At 46.3% G+C, this 27,572-nt stretch overlaps 1 protein-coding gene across 1 annotated transcript in view; it reads right to left on the minus strand.

Moving 5' to 3' along the window:
• MEIOB (meiosis specific with OB-fold) overlaps nt 1-27,077 on the minus strand; it is a 64,929-nt gene extending 37,852 nt beyond the window's left edge. The window contains exons 1-5 of the mRNA XM_088464937.1: nt 27,009-27,077; nt 14,115-14,172; nt 11,178-11,309; nt 8,238-8,310; nt 4,962-5,157 (exon numbers count right to left, since the gene is read on the minus strand). Coding sequence (XP_088321063.1) covers nt 4,962-5,157; nt 8,238-8,310; nt 11,178-11,309; nt 14,115-14,172; nt 27,009-27,077 — 528 coding nt within the window. The remainder of the gene's footprint in view (nt 1-4,961; nt 5,158-8,237; nt 8,311-11,177; nt 11,310-14,114; nt 14,173-27,008) is intronic.
• Between the last annotated feature and the right edge of the window lie 495 nt (nt 27,078-27,572).

Genomic DNA, 27,572 nt, shown 5'->3' on the forward strand with positions numbered 1-27,572 from the left:
CCCCAGGCAGTATTCTGTATACAGTGAATTGCCACAGGCAGTATTCTGTATAGAGTGGGCTGCCACAGGAAGTATTCTGTATAGAGTGAGCTGCCCCAAGCAGTATTCTGTATAGAGTGAGCTGCCCCAGGCAGTATTCTGTATAGAGTCAGCTGCCCTAGGCAGTATTCTGTATGGAGCTGCCCCAGGCAGTATTCTGTATAGAGTGAGCTGCCCCAGGCAGTATTCTGTATAGAGCTGCCCCAGGCAGTATTCTGTATAGAGTGGGCTACCCCAGGCAGTATTCTGTATAGAGTGAGCTGCCACAGGCAGTATTCTGTATAGAGTGAGCTGCCACAGGCAGTATTCTGTATAGAGTGGGCTGCCATAGGCAGTATTCTGTATAGAGTGGGCTACCATAGGCAGTATTCTGTATAGAGTGGGCTGCCATAGGCAGTATTCTGTATAGAGTGAGCTGTCACAGGCAGTATTCTGTATAGAGTGGGCTGCCAGAGGCAGTATTCTGTATAGAGTGGGCTGCCATAGACAGTATTCTGTATAGAGTGGGCTGCTATAGGCAGTATTCTGTATAGAGTGAGCTGCCACAGGCAGTATTCTGTATAGAGTGAGCTGTCACAGGCAGTATTCTGTATAGAGTGGGCTGCCATAGGCAGTATTCTGTATAGAGTGGGCTGCCATAGACAGTATTCTGTATAGAGTGGGCTGCCATAGGCAGTACTCTGTATAGAGTGAGCTGCCATAGGCAGTACTCTGTATAGAGTGAGCTGCCATAGGCATTATTCTGTATAGAGTGGGCTGCCATAGGCAGTATTCTGTATAGAGTGGGCTGCCATAGACAGTATTCTGTATAGAGTGGGCTGCCATAGGCAGTACTCTGTATAGAGTGAGCTGCCATAGGCAGTACTCTGTATAGAGTGAGCTGCCACAGGCAGTATTCTGTATAGAGTGAGCTGCCACAGGCAGTATTCTGTATAGAGTGAATTGCCACAGGCAGTATTCTGTATAGAGTGGGATGCCACAGGCAGTATTCTGTATAGAGTGAGCTGCCACAGACAGTATTCTGTATAGAGTGAATTGCCACAGGCAGTATTCTGTATAGAGTGGGCTGCCATAGGCAGTATTCTGTATAGAGTGAGCTGCCACAGGCAGTATTCTGTATAGAGTGAATTGCCACAGGCAGTATTCTGTATAGAGTGGGCTGCCATAGGCAGTATTCTGTATAGAGTGAGCTGCCACAGGCAGTATTCTGTATAGAGTGAATTGCCACAGGCAGTATTCTGTATAGAGTGGGCTGCCACAGGCAGTATTCTGTATAGAGTGAGCTGCCACAGGCAGTATTCTGTATAGAGTGAATTGCCACAGGCAGTATTCTGTATAGAGTGGGCTGCCACAGGCAGTATTCTGTATAGAGTGAGCTGCCCCAAGCAGTATTCTGTATAGAGTGAGCTGCCCCAGGCAGTATTCTGTATAGAGTGAATTGCCACAGGCAGTATTCTGTATAGAGTGGGCTGCCACAGGCAGTATTCTGTATAGAGTGAGCTGCCACAGGCAGTATTCTGTATAGAGTGAGCTGCCACAGGCAGTATTCTGTATAGAGTGGGCTGCCATAGGCAGTATTCTGTATAGAGTGGGCTACCATAGGCAGTATTCTGTATAGAGTGGGCTGCCATAGGCAGTATTCTGTATAGAGTGAGCTGTCACAGGCAGTATTCTGTATAGAGTGGGCTGCCAGAGGCAGTATTCTGTATAGAGTGGGCTGCCATAGACAGTATTCTGTATAGAGTGGGCTGCTATAGGCAGTATTCTGTATAGAGTGAGCTGCCACAGGCAGTATTCTGTATAGAGTGAGCTGCCACAGGCAGTATTCTGTATAGAGTGAGCTGTCACAGGCAGTATTCTGTATAGAGTGGGCTGCCATAGGCAGTATTCTGTATAGAGTGGGCTGCCATAGACAGTACTCTGTATAGAGTGGGCTGCCATAGGCAGTACTCTGTATAGAGTGAGCTGCCATAGGCAGTACTCTGTATAGAGTGAGCTGCCATAGGCAGTATTCTGTATAGAGTGGGCTGCCATAGGCAGTATTCTGTATAGAGTGGGCTGCCATAGACAGTATTCTGTATAGAGTGGGCTGCCATAGGCAGTACTCTGTATAGAGTGAGCTGCCATAGGCAGTACTCTGTATAGAGTGAGCTGCCACAGGCAGTATTCTGTATAGAGTGAGCTGCCACAGGCAGTATTCTGTGTAGAGTGAATTGCCACAGGCAGTATTCTGTATAGAGTGGGATGCCACAGGCAGTATTGTGTATAGAGTGGGCTGCTACAGGCAGTATTCTGTATAGAGTGAGCTGCCACAGACAGTATTCTGTATAGAGTGAATTGCCACAGGCAGTATTCTGTATAGAGTGGGCTGCCATAGGCAGTATTCTGTATAGAGTGAGCTGCCACAGGCAGTATTCTGTATAGAGTGAATTGCCACAGGCAGTATTCTGTATAGAGTGGGCTGCCACAGGCAGTATTCTGTATAGAGTGAGCTGCCACAGGCAGTATTCTGTATAGAGTGAATTGCCACAGGCAGTATTCTGTATAGAGTGGGCTGCCACAGGCAGTATTCTGTATAGAGTGAGCTGCCCCAAGCAGTATTCTGTATAGAGTGAGCTGCCCCAGGCAGTATTCTGTATAGAGTGAATTGCCACAGGCAGTATTCTGTATAGAGTGGGCTGCCACAGGCAGTATTCTGTATAGAGTGAGCTGCCCCAAGCAGTATTGTGTATAGAGTGAGCTGCCATAGACAGTATTCTGTATAGAGTGGGCTGCCATAGGCAGTACTCTGTATAGAGTGAGCTGCCATAGGCAGTACTCTGTATAGAGTGAGCTGCCATAGGCAGTATTCTGTATAGAGTGGGCTGCCATAGGCAGTATTCTGTATAGAGTGGGCTGCCATAGACAGTATTCTGTATAGAGTGGGCTGCCATAGGCAGTACTCTGTATAGAGTGAGCTGCCATAGGCAGTACTCTGTATAGAGTGAGCTGCCACAGGCAGTATTCTGTATAGAGTGAGCTGCCACAGGCAGTATTCTGTATAGAGTGAATTGCCACAGGCAGTATTCTGTATAGAGTGGGATGCCACAGGCAGTATTGTGTATAGAGTGGGCTGCCACAGGCAGTATTCTGTATAGAGTGAGCTGCCACAGACAGTATTCTGTATAGAGTGAATTGCCACAGGCAGTATTCTGTATAGAGTGGGCTGCCATAGGCAGTATTCTGTATAGAGTGAGCTGCCACAGGCAGTATTCTGTATAGAGTGAATTGCCACAGGCAGTATTCTGTATAGAGTGGGCTGCCACAGGCAGTATTCTGTATAGAGTGAGCTGCCACAGGCAGTATTCTGTATAGAGTGAATTGCCACAGGCAGTATTCTGTATAGAGTGGGCTGCCACAGGCAGTATTCTGTATAGAGTGAGCTGCCCCAAGCAGTATTCTGTATAGAGTGAGCTGCCCCAGGCAGTATTCTGTATAGAGTGAATTGCCACAGGCAGTATTCTGTATAGAGTGGGCTGCCACAGGCAGTATTCTGTATAGAGTGAGCTGCCCCAAGCAGTATTGTGTATAGAGTGAGCTGCCCCAGGCAGTATTCTGTATAGAGTCAGCTGTCCTAGGCAGTATTCTGTATAGAGCTGCCCCAGGCAGTATTCTGTATAGAGTGAGCTGCCCCAGGCAGTATTCTGTATAGAGCTGCCCAAGGCAGTATTTTGTATAGAGTGGCCTACCCCAGGCAGTATTCTGTATAGAGTGAGCTGCCACAGGCAGTATTCTGTATAGAGTGAGCTTCCACAGGCAGTATTCTGTATAGAGTGGGCTGCCATAGGCAGTATTCTGTATAGAGTGGGCTGCCATAGGCAGTATTCTGTATAGAGTGGGCTGCCATAGGCAGTATTCTTTATAGAGTGAGCTGTCACAGGCAGTATTCTGTATAGAGTGGGCTGCCAGAGGCAGTATTCTGTATAGAGTGGGCTGCCATAGATAGTATTCTGTATAGAGTGGGCTGCTATAGGCAGTATTCTGTATAGAGTGAGCTGCCATAGGCAGTATTCTGTATAGAGTGGGCTGCCAGAGGCAGTATTCTGTATAGAGTGGGCTGCCATAGATAGTATTCTGTATAGAGTGGGCTGCTATAGGCAGTATTCTGTATAGAGTGAGCTGCCATAGGCAGTATTCTGTATAGAGTGAGCTGCCATAGGCAGTATTCTGTATAGAGTGGGCTGCCATAGGCAGTATTCTGTATAGAGTGGGCTGCCACAGGCAGTATTCTGTATAGAGTGAGCTGCCATAGGCAGTATTCTGTATAGAGTGGGCTGCCATAGGCAGTATTCTGTATAGAGTGGGCTGCCATAGGCAGTATTCTGTATAGAGTGGGCTGCCATAGGCAGTATTCTGTATAGAGTGGGCTGCCAGAGGCAGTATTCTGTATAGAGTGGGCTGCCATAGGCCGTATTCTGTATAGAGTGGGCTGCCATAGGCAGTATTCTGTATAGAGTGGGCTGCCATAGGCAGTATTCTGTATAGAGTGGGCTGCCATAGGCAGTATTCTGTATAGAGTGGGCTGCCATAGGCAGTATTCTGTATAGAGTGGGCTGCCATAGGCAGTATTCTGTATAGAGTGGGCTGCCATAGGCAGTATTCTGTATAGAGTGGGCTGCCATAGGCAGTATTCTGTATAAAGTGGGCTGCCACAGGCAGTATTCTGTATAGAGTGGGCTGCCACAGGCAGTATTCTGTATAGAGTGGGCTGCCATAGGCAGTATTCTGTATAGAGTGGGCTGCCATAGGCAGTATTCTGTATAGAGTGGGCTGCCACAGGCACCATTCTGCAATTTGTCTAACCCCATAATATACATTTTATTATATTCTATGTGAGGATTTTTTTTTTAGCAATCTATTTCTTAGAGTCTTTATTAACATACCGATCTTACTGCTGCAAGAACATTAATGATTTTTCCATTCAAGCTTTGTCCATTTGCAACAATGTCCCCCAGCGAATAGTAATCATGCGGCTCTTTAGTAGGAAGATGCAGCAAAGACAGCAGGCTGGTGTCAGCTTCATACCTAGAGCATATCTTAACCAAGGAATGCACTTCACTGATAAGCAACCTGTAGTAGCTAAAATAAATGACACAAACCAATTTTTAAATTTGTATAGCAAAAATATTTTATGCAATAGTCACTCAAATATAAATTTTAGTCTTGAAAGTAGAGATTGCCATCTGGTTATCTCAGGTGCTCCTTATAGTCAAGTGTGTTTTTGTTTTAACTGGGCATCATTTATGTACACAGGGGCGCCGAGAGGGGCCTGTTGAAGGGGCCCGGTCCCGCTCCAGCAGCAATCAGTCCTCTCTCTCCCTTCGTTATATGCGGGAGGGGGGAGCGATTGCTCCCCCACACCCGGACAACATATTGATTTGTTTTTGTAAGGAGGGGGTCTGGCCACACCTCCCTGGGTGGTCATGCCCCTTCCCTGTACCTGGGCCCGGCAGAGCTGTCGGCAGCCCTGTATGTACACAAAAAATTGCAGTGCGTTGTCATTATTTATTTCTTAGCAGTTATTTATATAGCGCACACATATTCCGCAGCGCTTTACAGAGAATATTTGGCCACATCAGTCCCTGCCCCATTGAAGCTTACAATCTATGGGCCTGATTCAGAGCTGAACGCTCTGACCAGAGCGCTCGCTCTGAATCAGGGCCCTCCTACCTGTTTTAGGAGCGTCCTCATGGACGCTCGCATAGCTGTGGGTTACCACCCACAGCTTATGCGAGCGTCCATGATGATGGTCGCGATGGTCAAGACCATCGCGACAATCGGGCTTGCGACGGAGACCCTGCGGTAGGGTCTCGCTGCCGCAAACCCTGGAGTGATTTTGGCTCTATCAGAGCCAAAATCACTCCCACTGACATCACTACTGATGTCAGTGGGGCCGGACCCAGAAGGTAGGCGTTCCCATGGGAACGCCTCCGTGTGGCAGACATGCCCCCGGCACGCCCACCAAAGGGGGCATGCTGTCAATCAACATCGACAGCACGCCCCCTTTGGTGCGAGACCCGGAGCGATGGAGAGCCCGTCGCTCTCCGGGTCTCGCTCATGCGCGCGACGGAGCTCCCTCCGTCGTGCGCATGCGCAGTGGAGGAAATCGACCCGCTTGCGAGCGTACTGCCGCTCACGAGCGGGTCTGAATGACCCCCGATGTTCCCTCCCAATTGCTCACACATATACACACTAGGGTTAATTTTTGTTGAGAGCCAATTAACCTACCAGTATATTTGTGGAGTGTAGAAGAAAACTGGATCTCCCGGAGGAAACCCAGACAAGCACAGGGAGAATATACAAACTCCACATAACTCAGCCCGTAGCGGGAATCAAACCCACGACCTCAGCGCTGTCAGGCAGTAATGCTACACCATCTGTGCTGCCCCGCACCCATATTATGCACCAATGCATTTATTTTACCCACACTTGGCAAAATTTTATTCGGAAGGGGAGATGGAGCTGGCCAATGTGGAGTGGCAAATCGTCCTCAATTGGCCTTGTCTCATCCCCAACACAGTGCAGTGAATCGCAACATCAAGTATAATGAGCCGAGTTATGATGCCATGATGCACCCCATTTTTGTAGTCGAGGGCACCCAGTTCTCCTGGAAGTCCATTTCGACTTCCTTAAATTCTGGAGTCTACCAAACATTCTGGACCTCATTCAGAGTTGGTCGAAGCGGCCGCACGGTCGTACGCCACCGATGTTCGCTATACTGCGCATGCGTACAGTTCGCAATGCGCGTGTGCAAACTAGCCGCTACGATCAGAAATTTCTCTCTCCTTGAACACAGCCAGGTCGGTAGTTTGAGTGACAGATGGAGGCGTTTGTGGGTGGTAACAGGGGAAGGTGCTTGAAAACGGGGGAGTGGAGATCCGAACGCAGGCGTGCCTAATTATGTGGACGGCGTTTTGTGGGAGTGCATACGATTTATGGGAGTGCATAATTAACAAAGTAGCGTCATGGCACATGTGATATGGGAGGTTTTTACACTGACATGATCGTAGAGCTTAAGAGAGGGTATGGTCAACCTTAAGCTCTACGACCAGTTCCGATGGTTCCCGATGGTCTCGATTAATCCTTATATGCCCTGAGATGACGTGCAATGCGTACGAGAAGGGGGCGTATTTTTTTGTCTTCCGACCGCTTCCTCCCCTTGGTCGGCCAACTATCGATCCGAACTTAGTGATGCAACTTGCGAGGGAATCATTTGCATATAAGGCCCCTTTTCGCGTACGACCGTGCGGCCGCTTCGACCGACTCTGAATGAGGTCCTCTGTTTCTGGAAGAGTATGAGTATGATTTTATCAAACACATAGGGAGGTAATTAAATCCTTAGGGAAGGACCGCCGGGCAGTGGCATGATGCCCGGTTGCTCACATATCGGCCAATTATAGTAGTGCCAGCATTGCCCATTTTCCTTCGCACAACAATGAGGCAGGCTCAGTTTGCTGAAATCCACGAGATCCGTCCACATTGCACCGGACTGAGAATCAGCCACAATATGCCCAATTTATTTATTCACTCATGTGCGCTCATTTCATCCTCCTCCGGATACATCGGCACCAAGTCTCTGCTCTGCCATTCACCGTACTAAAATGCGGTGAATGGGGGCATCGCCCGTCGTACGCGAATGGCATACGAATAGCAGCGTTTCCGCATGAAAAATGTCACACTGTTTTACTGCCTCATAAATTACCTGCCTGAATGTAATGTGTTCCCATTTACAACATTACCAAAATGTGACATGAGATAAGTGGTGGAGACTTCATACACAGAGACAGACTAATGAGGCTTATGCACGAAGTGCCAGTTTACCTTAGCAAAAATATAACATAAAACAAAGAGACATTTTACAGACAGTTTATCCAACGTAGATATATAAAAGAGATTATATAACCTTGCTTTTTCTGCTATTTAAACTGCAAAGGACATTAAATTGCCTTTTAGCTTCTATTTAAAAAAAAGACAATTAGACCAAACTCTGCCCGCAAACTAGGAATAAGGGATGATATGAGCTATAGATATCGGGCACTGCTAAGTGCTTGTATTCCAGAGACACTTGTCATATGTTTTCAATCTCCCACCATTCTGCAAAATGCTGCTAAACCTTTATGGCCCCAGCGAGAGCAGAACGCAGAAAGTTTATACTTTACCTGGGTGTTGAAGGATTAAATTTTTCTTCCCTCTCTACGTCTTTTGTTTGCACAAGAGGATTTTCTATTATAACTAGAAGAAAATAATATATTGTTTAAATTCACTTGCATATTCCTAACATGGTAAATAAAGATAATTAAACTACATGGCGTACAAGTAGAACAGATGTCCTCATTATCGTCTAAACAAAGTAAAACTGCATTGTGCCATATTAATCAGGGTGCCGTGCACACTTTGAACATTTGTGACATTGCTGGATGATACATGTACTCGCAGGCTCATTTTTCTTGATGCATTTTACCCTAGGGGAGATGGCGGGTGTTTACAAGAAAGTCTGAAAACTCTGTCATAATTCAAAAACAAACATTCTGCAACTTGTTTTCTCTCTTTCTTCTATAAATCATTCATACCGTTATATTTATATATATTTATGTATTTTGTGCGCCATTTGTGTTTTTAATGTTTGTAAAAGTACTTTATTTTTCTGATATACTGTACATTCTTAGGGCCTGATTCAGCAAGGATCACAGATGCTAATACGTACACAGACGGCCGATGTTTGTTTTCTGCGCGTAGCAGTAAGTGCGCGTGCAAGCGTCTCACTGCGAACGGGAAAGCGATTGCAGAGATCACGCAGATTCATTGTAAAGTGATTGACAGGAAGTGCCGTTTGTGGGTGGTTACGGGGAGTGGTCGGCCGAACGCTGGTGTGCCAGTGCGTTTGAACGCCGTTACATGGTCGTACATAAATTAGCCACTGCGAAGCAATACGTAGCTTGAGAGTTCACTGCGTACAGGAAAGTTAGCAATTTATAAGTTAAAGGTCTGACCTGCCTTAATTGTGTGAGTGGCTCCAATGGTACTCGATGTTACCGATGTTTTGGCTGGATTGCAAGGTATTACGGAAGTGCGAGAGGGGAAGTGGGTGTCTGCATGATGTCCGTCCGAGTGCTTTGCAACTGCAAACATTAGCATATTCTTGCAGCAGACTTGCGTACGCAATTGCAGCCGTAATCACATTAGCAATCCTTACTGAATCAGGCCTTTAGTTTGCCTTATCTTTGCAAATTGGAGTTTATCTATCGTGTTATTGACATTTATATGGGCTTTCATTAATTAATCTACTATTAAGAGTAGAAATCCAGTGATTGTAACACTTATACATTAAATCATACTTGCCAATATTGAACTTGTCCCCTTCGGAGGGGGCAGCCAGGTAGTAGGTACATAGGCAAACACAGTTGCCCGGAAACCCACCTGGCCACTGACTGAAATCATGACCATAGTAGCAGTAGTGTATAATACAATTTTACTAAAGCAGTGCCCACATCATTGCAGTCTAAAGCTGGGTACACACTGAGACCATGTCGGCACGATATGTCGTCTCCGGCTGAATTGGAATGACATATCGGTCGCATCACTCAGTGTGTATGGCTAATATGCACGCTACCGCGGCTACTTGCGGCATTGCCCGGTCGGCCGTGCTGCACGGTCAACCGGATATTGCAAGCAGCCCTGTTGCAGGTAATGAAGGACAGAACGAGGTATCATTCATTACCTCGTTCTGATGTGTACCCAGGATCCCATATGTCGGCCTGTCGGGCTGACATATCGGCTGGGTACACATCACTCAGTGTGTACCCAGCTTAAGGGATGGAACAGAGACAATGCACGTATAGTGGCAGCAGCTTCTCCTGCCAAGCCTACTGTGTGTGCGGATCAGAGCGCTCATTCAGCACAGCAGGGGGCCAGAGAGACCACAGAGCAGAAGCCAGCATGAAGAGTCAGGCTTCTTACCATGAGGTGGGAGGATGTGTGCTTAGAGAGCTCAGTTCTGTCACCTACTTGTTATATTATGTATTAAACATCCTAATTCAACTTCCAAAATGGCAGGGACAGGGCCTCTATTCCCGAGATAGCACCCAAACATAATTTTCTATTATATATTAAGAAAAAAATCCTAAGATGCAGCATTGGATCATCTGCGATACAATCGGCCCACAGAGTGACCCATGGGGGTCACGCAAGCCAGCAGCCGCATAAGCACAAGAGAGGCCAGAAAATCTCTGTCAGCTGACAGCGGCCCTGGCCTCTTCGCCATTGGGAGGCAATGGTGGCGACAGGCCTCTGTTTTGGGCAGCGAAATCTGTTCGCCACCCCCTCCCCGGCCAGAAACGGCAGCAGATTGTCAAACACTGACAGTCTGCTGCCGGACTGCGTGTGGGATCGCGCATGCGCAGATTCCCAACCATCGGGAATCTGCGCAATTGTGTCCACTGCGTCCTATGCTGAATCAGAGTTTTTGTAAAGCTGTCCCTTGAGCTGTTATCTTTTTGCAGTCAAGAATTTCAGTTGTGCAAAACACAAAAGGTAGAGGTTACCAGATTGGTATAAAGTGATGGATCTTTCGAAGAACCATCGCAAACCCCTAGTGGAGTAAGGCAGTCATTTTTACTGGGGTTGGCTCACCAAATTGAAAGATTTTCTGTCCAACTAGTTGATTGGTTGGAATGAAAATCTGGTAAGGTATGGGAGTAACTGATGATCAGCAATTTGCTCCTAAATGCCATAAAACAGATGAAAAAGGTCGTCAGACAAGTTTGTTAAATGTTTGATCTAAACAATTTGTTCAAACAAGAGTTTTGTCCACTTTCCAGCGTTTGGGAGCAAATTGCTGATTGTCATTTGCTTTCATACCTTACCAGATTTTCATTCCAACCAATCAACTAGTTGGATGGTTGGACAGAAAATCTTTACCTTTGTACCCAGCCTGAGGCTTAGCAGGTAAAAAAAAAAAAAAAAGAGACTCATTCATGATAAGCTACAGTAGCAGCATTTGTGTTGGAGTGACAGATAAGCTTACACTACTGGGCCTTTTATTGACCTGACTAATTTCCAGAACAAGCACTTAAACAGAATAAAGTCACGTTTTAACCTACCACAGTCACCAACTCGAAAGCTTTCAGAAAGAGATTTAATGTAATCCTCTCTACCCCAGGACGAGGCATTTATGAAGGCGGCTGGCGAATCTCTTATGGTGAAACTGAAAGTGTACCTTTCTGTTCCAATATCTAAGCAGAACAGGACAGACTGAGTAAATTCTGCTCAAGATGACATTTCAATTAACTTTAGCCATATCTCAAAAAGATTCATAATTGAACCTGTCCAGCAGTCGATACAATTTTGAGATATTTGTTACATACAATTCTGTTAAATGTTCTTGGAACACCCCCACCCCCATCCCCAGCACAGGTTTTCAAAAGCAAGTTAGTTGGATATATTACGGTACAAATGGATGTACATTATTTCATACTATAAGCATATAAAATGTTACTAAACATACATACTGTATTTATATGGAGAGTGCACACAGGGCCTGATTCTGAGAAGTACCCAATGCTGACATTTACACAGTGGAGGGATTATCGGTAAAATGCGTCTGTCACACTGCGCATGCGTTAAGTTACGTTACCGTACATTAACGTCTGTGATCACGTGCACAATAAAAATGTCTCAGGCCACTCGGTGGCCATTCTTAGTAGCGATAGGGTTATTCAGAATGGTGATAATCGAATGATCGGATCGAATCATGCTGCGTCTTTGTACACAGATGCCTGGATTTGCAAAGCCGCAGGTGGGCGTGTCAATACATTCCTCGCAACCTGCAACATTTGCATATTCTCGCACAGCAGCTCTGTACAGGATGGCATTAGCGTACATCTCTGAATCAGGCGCATATTACGCAGAGCTTTACAGAGAACATTTCAGTTATTCACGACAGTCCTTGCCCCAGCTGAGTCTGTAATCGATGGGCACACATATACACTGGGTTACTGTTTTTTTCAGAGTTTTTTTGGGGTGTGCAAGGAAACTGGAGCATATGGAGGATGATAGGTCTTGTTTTCATTGTGAGTCTACTTCTAAGGGCACCATTTATCACTAAATATTTGCAGCATATTCCCCGAAAAACACCCATTTTTGTGGCATCATCGCAAATCTATCTATGACACCCATCAGCCATAATATTAACACCACCTGCCTAATATTGTGTAGGTCCCCCTCGTGCCACCAATACAGCTCTGACCCCTGGAGGCATGGACTCCACAAGACCTCTGAAGGTGTCCCATGGTATTTGGCGCCAAGGGCCCGATTCAGACATATATGTAAACCTAATGGTTTACATACATATCCCATGATTGTGGCATGTGCATGCGCAGGACTTGTTCTAAGCATGTGCAGAATGAGTCCTGTGTGTTAGCGCGCAGTGCCCCCAAGGCCGTTTGGGGGTAGAGAGGGTGTGGTGACAGCATGCGTTCCTGGAACGGGGGCATGTCACCCACGTTTCCTGGGAGTGCTGAGACCAGGGTCTGTGTCGGAACTTGCAGATTTCCTGGCCTCGCAAGCGGGCAAGAAGCGGACAATCTGAGTCAGCTTCAGCGAACGATGGTCGCAATGTTGATCTAATGCTGCGTTTTTGAACGCTGTACGTGGATCTGCGATGACGGCAGGAGGCTTTTTATTCCCTCAGATTCCTCCTGCAGACATTAGCATATTAGTTGCATGGTATTGCACAGCCCAGCCCAGCCCACCCCTGCTCAAAGGCCCTAGAATCATGGGGCTCTCGGCAGCTGCTCAGTGTGTCTATACGTTAAGATGGTCCTGCCGGAGCCCTCCAACAAGCCCAAGCCTCCATTAATACCTCCACCACATTGACAGGGGCCAGTATGGGCACTCCCGCTCGCGAGCGCAGGACGCTCGCAAGCGGGTCAATGTTACCCCAATGCGCATGCGCACGACGGAGGGAGCTCCGTCGTGCACATGCGCGAGACCCGGACAGCGACAGCCAAGCTGTCTCTCCGGGTCTCGCACCAAAGGGGGCGTGCTGTCGATGGTGACTGACAGCACGCCCCCTTTGGTGGGCGTGCCTGCCAGATGGAGGCGTTCCCATGGGAACGCCTACCGTCTGGGTCCGGCCCCACTGACATCACTAGTGATGTCAGTGGGAGTGATTTTGGCTCTGATAGAGCCAAAATCACTCCATGGCTTGCGGCCACGAGACCCTACCGCAGGATCTCGTCGCAAGCCCGATGGTCTAGATGGTCTTGACCATCGCGACCATCATCATGGACGCTCGCATAAGCTGTGGGTGGTAACCCACAGCTATGCGAGCGTCCAAAAGGCCGCTCCACATTTAAATAGGACGGCCCTGATTCAGAGCGAGCGCTCTGGTCAGAGCATCCGGCTCTGAATCAGGGCCTCTGGCCGGTCTGCAGCTATGCTCATACTCAGCTAACTGTACCTTCTAACACCAGCATTAACCTTTTCAGCAATTTGTGCCACAGTAGCTTTTCTGTGGGATAGGACCAGACTGGCTAGCCTTCCCTCCAGATACATTACAGTGAGCCTTTGGTGCACGTGACCATGTCATCAGGTCCAGGGGCACCAAGGTGTGTGCAATGGGGCCGCTTGCAATATCGTCTGGTTGGACAGCAGCACAACCAACCAGAACAAGTCGCAAACGGCAGCAAGAGGGTGCATATTGACCGTGCACACTAAGGAATGGAGCACATATGTCGTTCCAATTCATCCGGAAATTACATATCATGCTGACATCGCTCCAGTGTGAACCCGGCTTAACTAAAGGTCATTTTACTCTGAATGATGTCAGCAACAATACTATACAGTATACAGTAACAATAAAATAAAAAAACAGAAGTAAAACTGCATACTGTAGATTTCCTCCAAAGAATTAAGTAATTTGTTCACATGAATTCAAATTAATCATTTACACTGCTTTAATGCCTTTAGAAAAAAATAAATAAATGACTAACATGCAACACTATAAAGCTCTCAAAAAATAATAAAGCAAGCTTAACTTTTTCGGTCTGGAAATCCTTTGACATCTGTTTTCCCAATTACAATGCCTATTATACTCTGAAAAATAAAAATGGTATGTTGTACACAAATAGAAGACAGATGTAGTTAGAAAATTAGATTTCATGGTCTTATACCCCACTAGTTAAAGTACACATTTTTCTGAATAGCAATTATGCAACTATGCTTGTTCCACACCACCCAGTGAATTTGTACAATGCACTATTAGATTTTATGGAAACTATTTCGAACCCTATGCACACAAGCTGACTTTAGCAGAACGTAATACAATACTGATGTTTTTTTTTTCTCATTTCACTTAATCATTAAATTGGACAAACTAACTAACCTTCATTGGAGAAGGTTTCCTTAAGTGTCTGAATTTTCTGTAACTCTGGTAATTTGTAAAATTTATCATATGACATTCTAAAGTATTCCAAAACATGAAATCCCCTGTTAGAAGCTAGAACGCTGCAAATATGATGACCTTAATATACTTCAGTTATAAACGGCCAACATAAAGCAAAAGATTTCAAGTCTTGTTCTGTTACAACACAATTGTTAATTTAACTTCAAGTGGCGAAACATTATTTCTACAGTTAAAGGCAGTAGTAATATCTAAACGATATGTGCCTGTACACAGCGGCATTCAGAAATAATGAACAATAAGGCTGAGATTCAAATGTTTTTTTGCGCCCCCTGCTGGACACCTATATGAATAGGTCCCCAATGGAGCAATTTAACTGTTACTCTATTCGGGCGCTCATTGGTACTTGACTTGGCTGAAAGCACAGGGTCTAGCAGCACAGATCGGCTAAAATCATCTAAAGAAGTGGTTAGGGCGCCCAAGCCACCATTAAGGTGCTTAAAAAAAGGACTTTGAATTTAATTGCTCCTTTGGGAGCCTATTCTTATAGACGCCCAGCGGGTGGTGTCTAAAACAACTGAATCACCCAGTAAAAGTTTAGATTAAACCTTACTATGTCCTCACCTGAAACATAGAATGTTCTTATAGCATACTAGCTGAAGTACCCGGTGTTGACCGGGTTTAAATCTTCAAGTTATTAAGTTTTATTATGTAATGTTGTCCAAATCCATCCAGTGGAAGGCCCAGAACAGGCTTCCCGGGTCCTGGAAGTGTATGCTGGGCAGAACTTTGACCCGGGGAACCTATGCTGGTCCTTCCACTGGATGGATTTGGACAAAAACTTCACAGAGTGGTAACATTGGATTCCAGAAATCATACCAGGGGGTTGAGGTCCCGGACGGACCTGCCGTTGGTGTACACTGAGCAAAACTTTGACCCGGGGAGCCTGTTCTGGGCCTTCCACTGGATGGGTTTGGATGAAAACTTCACAGAGGGGTGGCAATTGGTCTGAGATGCCTAATGGAGTAGTTGGGATCCCAGTCAGACCTCATGACTGCGCCGGGCAGAATTTTGACCCTGAGTATCTGTTCAGGGCCTTCAGTTGGATGGATTTGGACGACATCACATAATAAAACGTAATAACTTGAAGATTTAAACGCTGGGTACTTCAGTTAGTGACCTATATGAATCCAAAGTGTGGCAAACTGCACAGTGATCATGTCACTCGGGGCTTGTATAAAGCTGTTGGATTGGCCCTTGTGGGGCCCACTTTAGTGTGCTTAATATGGGAACAAGACATATGTACTGTAATAGCGTCTTTTTATACTTACGTTATATCCTTTTCTTTGGATTCCTTGGGTATATAAAAAAGGGTGCCGAGAGGTGGGTTGACTACAAATCACCCTGGCCTCTTGGAGGGGTCCAGCCAGAGTCTGAGGGGTACCAATGTCCCCCTTTGCAGCATCCCTGTGACGCGCATAGTATTTTCCATTATTTATTTCACAGGGGGCATAGCCATGCCTCCCGGATTTGGCCACGCCACATTTCAGTACCTGGTCCCCACGGCTGTCTCAACAGCCCTGGATATAAAGTCTCTGCTGGAGTTTGACACTTAAATCTAATTCTGTCCTATGTCTGAAACTCCTCCCATTCCACATCTTCAACCCTGCAAACGTTTACATTAAATGCACACAGGAGTAGGGTGCTTTCCACTAATCTGCACTTGGCTGCATTATACTGTACAGTCGTGTTCTTAAACAGAGGTGGCGACTAGCGCCAGTGTACAAATGAAAGATCAAGAATTGCAACCAGGAACAAAAAAGACCTTTCAACATTGCTTGTATGTTTTGAAAAGCATGGGGGCATTCTGGAGCACTTGGACCCTGAAGTAAAGAGTAATGTCCTCAGCTAATGTCATCAGTTGGTGAATCCATCAACAGTGCAATAACACCCACCTTGAATTGGTGAAAGATATGCTTTGGATAATATTGCACCAAAGTCTACCCATGATTGTTTTAGATACAACGATATTTCCAGGTAATATTTATCCTGGAAAGACAAATAAACACCAATGGTGTAGACTTCACAATTACTGTGTTACCTTGTGTCATATGTAATGATGCTGTGCTTGTCTGTGCCTGGCAGTGCCGTAGATAGATTGTTAGTGGCTGGTCTAGCCCACACCAGCCTCCATATTGTACTTTTTGGTGTCGGTCACTGTTTTTTTCATACCCACACCCAAATCCCTGACTGGCTCAGCTGCCAGTCACATGGAGCGGAGCAGTCAAACCCAGAGCTGGGGCAAGGTTTACAGTCAACTCCCTGCCTCCATTAGAACTGTCACTCACAGTCACAGGGAGAGACGCATATAGTCAAGGACGGGTGTCGCAGACGCTAGTTATGCTGCAAAATTATGCTAACGCCGCAGAAGGCGTCTTGTGTAAATAGGCGCCTCCTACTGGTCTCTGTGATCCACTGTTGCACTCAGGATGTCTGTGAAATTCACTCAGCCGAGGTTAGTGAATCTGCGTTGGAAGATGCAGACACGGGCCTCGGCACACCTAGAAAACAGGGGGCCGCGGGGCAGGGGGCCGCGGGGGAGGGGGCAGCGGTAGCCGGCGGCGGCGTATTCACAGACACATTCTCATTGTATTTTTGTCGAAAAATACCATGAGAGGTGTGCAAAGAGTATTCGCAGGGACAGAGCTTTATCGTGAGCTCGGGTCCCTGCATGCAGATGTTAGTATATTCATGTGATATTTCCTAAATTCGCTATGCAAATTTAGTCGAAAATATCACACTACAAAGTTTGTAGTGTGATATTTTCTACTAAATTTGCATAGCGAATTTAGGAAATATCACATGGATGTACGCATTTTAAATGCGGCCTGTAGTAAATAGGGGTCTATAGAATTAAGAATTATTACTATCTCTCTCTGCAATAACTTTGCACTTTAAATTAGGTAATTTGTTTGTGAATTTGTTATTCAAATGTCAGTTATTTTTATTGAAAGAATATATATATATATATATATATATGAACGTGTCTGTCTGTTTGTTTCAAGTTGGCTCAAAAACTACTGAGCCGATTTCCGTGATAACGGCATCATTGTGTATTGGAAACTCCTAGAAAGAACATGCACTTTGTTTCATCTCCACCCATCAAGTTAAAGCCGAGCATTTACAAAAACAAAATTTATTGACATCATCATGTAAGAGATAGGTGTGGCACCATGTGCGGGGACAGCAAATGGAGGGGGGGGAGGGTGCTTTGTGTCACTTGAATAGGATAGGCTACATAGCAGGGCGCACAGTGACATTGGCTTAAGGCGCTGCTGCCACCAGTCTGTATAATGCTGCTAGTCACATGGGCCACTCCTGAGAGCCGCACACAAGCGGCTGTGCAAATCCATCCATTTCAGATGCAAATGCAGAAGGAGGTATCAGACACCACCTTGCTGCATTTGCGATGCCAACACTGCGACCAATGTCGCAGGCTGGGATCACCATATGCAACCGAAGGTCACGATGGCTGCTCCTTTGGTCAGGCTGCGGGAAGCTTAAGAGGCCAGGAATCTGTGTCAGCCGACGTAGACCTTGGTCTACGTCGGCACGGAAAACAGGGTCAGCACGCCCCTGCTTCTGGGAACGGTGACCAGGCACGCCCCTGTTCCGCCACCCAAATGCAGCAGCGTGTCAATGATGCTGCTGCTTGAGGGGGGTCTGCGAGCGAGATTACAGGACATGTTCTGCACATGCGCAGACCTCTGACCATCGAAGATGTAAGTTCATCGTCGGATAAATGTACATTTCTGAATCAGGCCCTAAGGGTAATAATTTAGATCCATGAACTGAGGACATGTTCTGACGGGAAGCAATCGGGAAGCCGACTGCCTAAATACCGGCAGCCGGCTTCCCGACTGTCTTAACCCGGCATGGGTGAAATGCCGGGCGTCTAGATGTAGACGCCCCCATTTCCCCAACGCCGGGAGACCGGCATCACGATCGTAGTGATGCCGGGCGCCGCGAGCGGACAGCCGCGGGGGGGAGGGTTAGGGCTCCCGGGGGGGACTTAGGGTTAGGCACCCCCCGGGAGGGTTAGGCCAGGGGGAGGGAGGGTTAGGGTTAGGCACCCCCGGGGGGTACTTAGGGTTAGGCACCCCCCCGGGGGACTTAGGTTTAGGCAGCGGGGAAGGGGGTGGTTAGGGTTAGGCACTTAGAGGGGGGATTAGGGTTAGGCACTTGGGGGGGGAAGTTAGGGTTAGGCACCCCTAAGGAGGGTTAGGTTAGGTTAGCAGATACTTACCTAGCCACGATCGGGATTTCCAGCGCTGTCGGGCTTCTGCTGCTTCGCACTCTGCTCCATGCGGCCGGCGGTATATCATACCCATTCCGTTCTGACACTCCAATTCACCTTTAATTCAGTTATATACTACTGAGTAATTCAGTTATATACTACCATACCCCAAAGGACAGAACATAGTGGAACACACGGAAAGGGACAAAATAACTATTGCTGAAAGCATTAAAGTTTAAATATTAAACAGAAAGACTAGAGCATAAGGGGCAGATGTGCTGAGAACAATGGATTCAAACAAAATTATTTATTATAAAAATATAAAAATTCTATTTTCTCTGTCATCCCATAGAGCGATTCTAAATATTTCAGATGTCCAAAAGCTATCTAGGTGGCTGGGTATGCTCATAAATGTCGGCGGAAAGAACCTTCCGACCACAATTAGCATACTTGCTTGTAAAAATATTGAACCTATAAACGCCTGTATGGAAAACTAGGTGGTGGCCGACAAAGTACAACGGCCCATGCCTGGAAACACTCAGTGATCTGATAAAATGAGCGCTCACATTTCAAGAACTGGTTTTCTCATCCCAAGTTTTACATCCATATATCCCTACTGAGAATATCTGTTTCCCAAAGAACGCATGGAGTAGTTATTAACCTTGTTTGAGTCTCATTTGTGGAGCAGCAGTGCTCAAGTACTGTAAATCCAGGTCTCCTCAAACCTTAGTATAGTCTAAAACAAGTAAAGGACAAGGCTACATGCCAACAATTTACATAAAAAAAAATATATCGCTCACATGAGCTTTTTATTGATGCAACAAGATGTACAGGTGCACATCACAAAAATGCAAACGTTTTGGGGCAAAACAATGGCCCTATCTCAGTGCAAAATGTAAAAGATTTGTACACCGTGTAAAATTTAAATTTTTTGGTGTGTAGTCTTATCCTTTACTTATTACGGTAAATATAAATCAGATTTTACAATCATTTGGTATGACTGACTGAAATTTAAAGAGTCTTCTGATTACAAAATACATATCTCAACGCCCCTTAGGACATAGCGACCTTCTCCCTTTCCCCATTACTTTTCCTTTCAATTTTTTCAATTTTTTTCTTTTCTTTCAATTTTTGTATATTTTATTTTATTAATTATGTTTGTTTTTATTTTATTTAGCAATGTTTGAAAGTATGATTAAATACTAGTCGATGTGGGACCTTTTTTTTTTTTCTTCTTCTTTTACTCTATATTTTGTGACTCTATTTGTCCATTGAATTTATATTGTTATTCGTACTTATTTGGTGTTTATGTGGGCCGTTGTGGACCATATATGTACTATGCCATTTTTGACTTCAATGAAAACAGATTGTTTAAAAAAAAATAATCTAATTCCCAGCCAACACATTTCCCTCACTGCAAAGAAGCTCTTGGAGCCACCTTAATTGTAGATGTATAGAATTGTCTGATTGAACTTTTTTTTTTTTGCTCTCAATAGAAGATGTCCTCTGACTACATTGTTTAACACTGCTCTCAATTCTAGCACCTTTATCAGGATTTACCCAGACTGAAGCATGACAGCTCTTCAGCCCTGAAGTCTAACCCCCTCTTCACAATTGTCCAGTCCCAAATAACAAAGCGGCAACTCTTTTTGAGGTTGCTAACTCTCAGCCACAAGAAGAGTGATTAACCCGTGCTTGGACACAGTCTGATGAACTGGCTGGTCAAATAATGGTGAGAGTATGAGCTGGATCTGGAAGGCTCTTGAATGGAACCATGCAAATTGCACCCTAAGAATTTCAAGCAAAACAGAACAGTTCTAAAAGGACTGAAGTGATCTACCATGATTGTGGGTCAAGAAGAGCTTTGAATCGAAGAGCATCCCAATCACTTCTGCTCATCTGGAGCTTGTTAATGGCTCTTAGAAAAAGGGAAGTGTCTCGTTTTGTCTACTGGAAGAGTGGTGATGAAAAAAATCTGGGTGGGGACTTCAGGAGATCTCAATCTACAAATGATGTTACCCATGCATCTGAAGTGAAAATTAACCACTGGTACTGAAAGAGAAGACAAACTCCCACCAGAAGTGCTCCCAGTTGGGCCTAGTGTTGACTGTTTTTCTGAGGGCCTGGTCATTTAGCTGGCAAATCCTGTCTCCCTCTTTATTGTCCTCTGCGTACTCCCCACTAGAAGCTTACAGCACGTCAAGATCACTGCAGCTGAAATTCTATCCCTTATAAGACCAGTATCTAGAAGGGAACAGAAAACTACTTAGCCTGCACGTGGTTTTCTGCAGCCCTGGAGGGAATCGGTATGATTTACCGCCGGACGCCTGCCCGGTGGTTGGAATCCCGACAGCGACTGCCTGACATAGGTGAAAATCCCGATCGTCCCTAAGGTAAGTACTCACTAACCTAATTCCCTCCCCTAACCCTCCTTAGGGGTGCCTAACCCTAACCTTCCCCCCAGTGCCTTACCCTAATCCCCCCTCTAAGTGCCTAAACCTAACTCCCCCTTCCCCGCCGCCTAAAACTAAGTCCACCCCGGGGGTGCCTAACCCTAACCCTCCCTCCCCGTAGCCTAACCTCCCGGGGTGGGTGCCTAACCCTAAGTCCCCCCCCGGGAGCCCTAAACCTAAACCGCGGGCTGTCCGCGCTCGGCGCCTGGCATCACTTCGATTGGGATGCCGGGTGCCGGTCTCCCGGCGTCGGTAAAATGACAGGCGTCTAGATTTAAACGCCTGTCATTGAACCCTCGCCGGGATAAAGCAGTCGGGAAGCCGGCTGTCAGAATTAGGTCCGCCGGCTTCCCGACTGCATACCCCCCGGAGACTGTGATAATGCCAATGACCATAGAATAAGTAAAAGAAGCCTATAAAAAAAAACCCATCAAAATACTGATAATAGCAAAGCACCCTACTGCTGTGGCTATTTAACTTAAATGTTGCTTCCTGCAAGGAGGGCAAGATAGGAGGAAGTTGAAAAATTTGAATTGGTGTTTTGTGCCTTTCAACATAGTGGCATTCCTATACAATTTAGGCATACATATTACAATTGCTTTAAAACAGATTGTGGCCTATTTATGAATTAATATTTGCTGGATATCCCCCGAGAACACCAATTTTTGAGGAAATACAAATATTACGTTTCCCCCGAATGTATGTAACGGGGAACTGCATTAGATTTCTTTGGGGGCTGCTTTCGCAATCCAGAGCTTGGCCTCGGTAGCTAATGCCATCTCCAGATGGAGTAATCTATTGTAGCCTTTAGGGTACTTACCGCATCACTTCCCTTCTCACACACACCAGGGACAGACTCCTTTTGGAGCCCCTGTCCCTGTGAGTGGTTTTTAATGCATTCTTGTAATCCTTAATTTCATAACGGCGTGATAAGCGTCTATATGAAATGTTAATTATCGGGTATAAAACCCGATAATTGATGCATATGCCCCACTCTCAGAAATGTAGCTGTTGCTTCACACACATTGCAAGTTTGATCCGATTGAATAGAAACACCTTATAATATATGAGAGTGGCAGTATCATTAGCCTTTAATCTGAGGATTACAATGCAATACTTCAATCTGCTTCAACCTGATCACTTTTGAAAATTTACCACCAAAATTGACTGCTTTGTGGATCAATTCTGCCATATACATTCGGATTGGTTGCCAACCACGTGTCTATGCTTTAATACCTGGCCAAAAAAAATGATCAGTTTCTATGATCCTACTGAAACATGTTGCGGGCTTTACTGTACACACGTTGGTCTGCTTAGCCTGCTTGATCATAGTGAATGAAATGAGGGCCTGATTCAGACCCGCTCGCGAGTGCTGAGCGTTCGCAAGCGGGTCGATGGTGGCCAAGTGCGCATGCAAACGACGGAGGCGGCTCCGTCGTGCGCATGCGCGAGACCCAAATAACAACGGCCAAGCCGTCGTTATGGGTCTCGTACCAAAGGGGGCGTCCTGTCGATGGTGATTGACAGCACGCCCCCTTTGGTGGGCGTGCCGGGGGCGTGGCTGCCCAGACGGAGGCGTTTCCATGGGAACGCCTACCATCTGGGACCGGCCCCACTGACATCACTAGTGATGTCAGTGGGAGTGCTTTTGGCTCTGATAGAGCCAAAAGCACTCCAGGGCTTGCGGCAGACGAGACCCTACCACAAGGGTCTCGTCGCAAGCCCGATGGTCTTGACCATCGCGACCATCATTTTGGCCACTTGCGAACGGCCAGGAGGCCGCTCTTAAAAAAGATAAGGACGGCCCTGATTCAGAGCGAGCGCTCTGTCAGAGCGTCCAGCTCTGAATCAGGGCCTGAGTGCATAAAAGAATCAAGAAAGTAAAAAATAAAATAACTAGTTACGGGTAAGAACAACTTGAATATATAAATAATTACCAAAATAATGGAAACCCTGCCATAATGAGGATATTTCTGAAACTAGAATAATGCAACCATGGGCTACACCAGTAGTTCACAACTTTTTTGAATCACGGCGCCCTAGAGTTTCAGCATTGCTTTCACGGCACCTCTAAGCCAAAAGTTTGGTATTGGGGAATTCAGAAAAAAAAAATTAAGTAAATTGTGCTTACCTGTCATCCTTAGGTTCAGTTATGTGGTGATGGACAGGTTTGCGCTTCTCTTTGTCCACATAAATTACATTGACCATAAATAACTTGACTTGGTGCTGGACCACCAACCACTCCTGCTAGTGTCCCGAGTTTGGGAGCCACTGGGCTAGGCCATAGCAACAAATCAGATTCTGTAATTATTCTAGTGCAACTAGAAAAAATAAAGTAAACATCTGATTGGATGCCAAGGGCTTCACTTATAAATGTCCACCATTACGGGGTATATGTAATAGCCTGCGGGCTGCAGGCATCAGCGAAATCCGTTGCCCGATGTTTTGCATTTTAAATGATTGCTACGGGAGTCGCCGATGCTTGCAGTTCGCAGGCTATTACATACACCCCTATATCTTAATAGAACTTTTAGCCAAACAGGGCCGGCGCTTCCACTAGGCAAGCTTACGCAGCTACCTAGGGGCGCCGGCCACTGGAGGGCACTTCTGAGTCTGCCCTAACTACGGAGGGTGCAGGGGGTGCGATTGCAACCCCTGCACCCTCCATTTGCCGGGCGCCCGCTGAGATTGTGTTACCAGCGGGTGCCCGGCTCCTCTCTTCCCCCCCCTGGTGCCAGCGGCAGCCGGAGGATGGAGCTCACTCCTGAGCTCAGGCTTCTGGGGCCCGCAGTGCACTATGGGAGTGACGTCATGGTTCCAGGGAGCGGGCGTCGGGAACGGACGGCAGCAGGCACTGGAACAGGGTTTAAAGTACGTTTTTTGTGTGTGTGTGTGTGTGTGTGCAGGGGGGGGGGCTTACTACAGGGGGCACTATATGGGGGCACTACAGAGGGCTTACTACTGGGGGCATCATATGGGGGAACTACAGGGGCCTTAATACTGGGGGCATCATATGGGGCACTATTGTGAGCACACAACTGGGGGCATTACAGGGGCCCTTATTACTGGGGGGACTTCAAGGGGCATTACTACTGGGGACATTGCAAAGGCATTACTACTGGGGGCACTGCAGGGAACATTACTACTGGGGGCACTGCAGGGAGCATTACTACTGGGGGCACTACAAGGGCATTACTACTGGCGCGCACTGCCATGAGCATTACTACTGGGGGCACTGCAGGGAGCATTACTACAGGAAGCACTACGAGGGCATTACTACTGGGGGCACTGCAGGAAGCGTTACTACTGGGGGAACTACAAGGGCATTACTACTGGGGGCACTGCAGGGAGCATTACTATTGGGGGCACTGCAGGGAGTATTAGTACTGGGGGCACTACAAGGGCATTACAACTGGGGGCACTGCAGGGGCCCTTACTACTGGGGGCACTGCAGGGGGAATCATCCCTTTAATTCAGGTCATGTGAATATTATTAGGGCGCTGTGTATGTGTCTGTGAGCTGGGCAGAAGGTTTTGGGGAAAACAGGGGCAGCATTGTGAACCTTTGCCTAGGGTGCCCTGAAACCTTGCACCGGCCCTGTAGCCAACATATATCTCTCTATGAATCTCTGGAAAGATTTAATTTCATATTAGCGCTGTGTACTGTACGATTACCACATTGTTATCGTTCAATCGTTTACCATCCTGTGCAGCATATAATGCGCCCACACTGAGTGATATGTCGTTCAGTGCAGGCACCCTCCTCATCCCCGAACATGCACAACCTGTCGATATCGACAGGCAGGGCTGCTATCAGAGATTGTGGGGCCTTAGAATCTCTAAATAGGCAGGGCCCCTCCCCTTCGGTGGGGGGCAGTTTGTCAGAGGTGGGTATTGCTATGGATAATGTGGGTGGGGCATTACTGGTGCATAAACCAGTTTAATTTTTTTTTTTTCAAAGTTTGGCCTGTGGTGAGAGCAGTGTGAGGGTGAGACTGGGAGATCAGGGTGAGGGTGGTAGAGCAGGAGTGTCTGTACCTGATGTCTCTACCATGGGAATAACTGGATTGGAAGTGGGATCCCCCGCAGCCTCTCCTGCTCGTCTGAGCTCTTTACCCTACCCATCGTGCGGCAGCGGATACAGATAGCTTCTCCCCCCGGCGCTACTGCTCCTCCCTCTCCCCCCGGCCTCTCTACGCTGGCTGGCAGTTGCCGGGCAGCGACTCTCCAGGCAATCACACGGACAGAGAGAGAGGCCCGGTTAACAGTGAATGACATTTCCAATGTGGTACCGGCACAATTTAATTGGAGCTCGCGGACCGGCAGCCAGTCAGGAGCTCCTGATTGGCTGCCGGTCAGCGAGCTCAGATTGGCTCGCGGCCGGCGTCACTTGCAATATGCTGACAGTGCTTATTCACTCTGCTGCCACACAGGCCCCCTTTCTGTACGGGCCCGGGACTTTAAGCCCGGACGCCCCCCCTGATGGCGGCCGCGTCGACAGGTTGGCCTGCATGTTCAGATGATGACAAATGCCGAGGACAAACGACCAGCGGAAACGCGCATCGCTGGTTGTTGCCGATATTTTTCTGCACGATTAATGACCGATTGACCGATGTCGTAATCGTGCAATCGCTCGTTTTTCTCGTCAAGTGGATACGTGCCTTAAAAGTGAAGTGCAGTGAAATTATTCGGAGTAGCCGGTTGCCTTGCATGTTGAGCCACTGAGTGGGTTATAACGGCTGCCTCAACCATTTTAATTTTAAAATAGGATTTGCACAAAGGAAAACATCTTTGTAAGTCAGCACTACCTAATGAAGAACACACAATTAGAAGAGTCTGTATTGCACTTTAAACTACACTGTGTATACTTTTTTTGGTATGTCGTTTTGGATCACGTTATACTGTTAATACAACATTCTTCCAGTCGAGTGAGAACATACCAGTTAACCACCGGTGATAATTTACACGAATAATGGACTACCTGGGTAATTGATTTTCAAAAAGAAAATTCTTCAAAATAACACGCCTACACACTGGTGTTCATAATTGTGGAACGGCATGATGCCTGATATGAAAGGATTACAGCTCTGAAAATGATCATTTATAAGGTGTAAAATTAATAGCTTTTTTTTTTTAATTTAAAAGAGGTAGGCCTAAATGTAAAAAAACAAAAACTTAACTAATGTACGCTGGAAAAAAAGCACACAGGACCGTCTCTGTTTACAATAAGCAATTTATGCTTTAAACAGACGCACGCAGCAGGGCTAAGCCTATTTCCATGTCCTCTACAACCTTACCAGACACAGAATAAAAATTAAACAAGTCAAAGGGGGATTTAATGGCGCTGTAACACGCAACTGTTGAGGCAAATTGCTAGGGACAGCTAGAACAGCTCAAATTTTGCAGTTAAGAGAAGAGAATACCAGACGTCCCTCGCCGCATTATAATTTTTTACTCTGCTGGGTCCTAGCAATTATCTATTCCGCATGCAATCAAGCAGATACAAAAGGTTCTCTCATATGCCCCAACAAAGACTTGGCTAGTGCATAAGTGCAGGGCCGGGTACCATGACACATCCCTGGACAGCACCAGCGGCATCAGTTTTCATCCCCTGCAGTGTAAATAAAGAACAGTAACAATTAGTGTATTGTGGTTACAGAAACATTGGTATCGCTGTAGGAAACACAGTGACAATGTCACAATGAGGTCGTTTGTGGTGCAGCCTGAAGCGGATGGGACACTGCTGGACAGAGTGCGATAACAAAGTCACTGATACTTACAGGGCGACAGAGATTAGGGTGCAGGTCGGAAATGTTGACAAAATCTTGACGGAAGGTGCAAGACGACATCCTCTTATCTGAGCTGTCAAGAGAGGTAAAAAAGTATCAGCAAGCAAAATTTTAAATGAAAAACTCTAGAGGAAACAAAAGAAACATACAGTATGCACTATACCACTGACCATGAAACATATTTTTCAGTTCATATAGGAAACCACAATTTATAAATAAATCCAATTTATTGGGACCTACCGTTATCTAGATAGGAAATTTAACTGTCATTTGGAGAACTACAGTATGCCTAACATATACTAAATTTCATCTAAGCCTCACTTCAGTCTTTCAGCACCCTGCCCCTTGCATTCACCCTCTCTACTAATCGTTTAGCAGGACCCCCACATGTCTGTGTGATGTTCTGATCAAATAGCAGCAATTATTTACTGTTTGTGGAAATTATGAACTTTTTGAATAATGGATTATTGGGTAAAGGGATCAATTTGAGGGTGATGCCCGCTATTTCGTGCGCGACTATACCGCACTTATGGTAGCCCTGAAATCGCATGTTTT

The sequence above is a fragment of the Taudactylus pleione genome, unplaced genomic scaffold (assembly GCF_031769625.1).
Source record: "Taudactylus pleione unplaced genomic scaffold, aTauple2 ptg000061l, whole genome shotgun sequence".
Taxonomy (NCBI): Eukaryota; Metazoa; Chordata; class Amphibia; order Anura; family Myobatrachidae; genus Taudactylus; species Taudactylus pleione.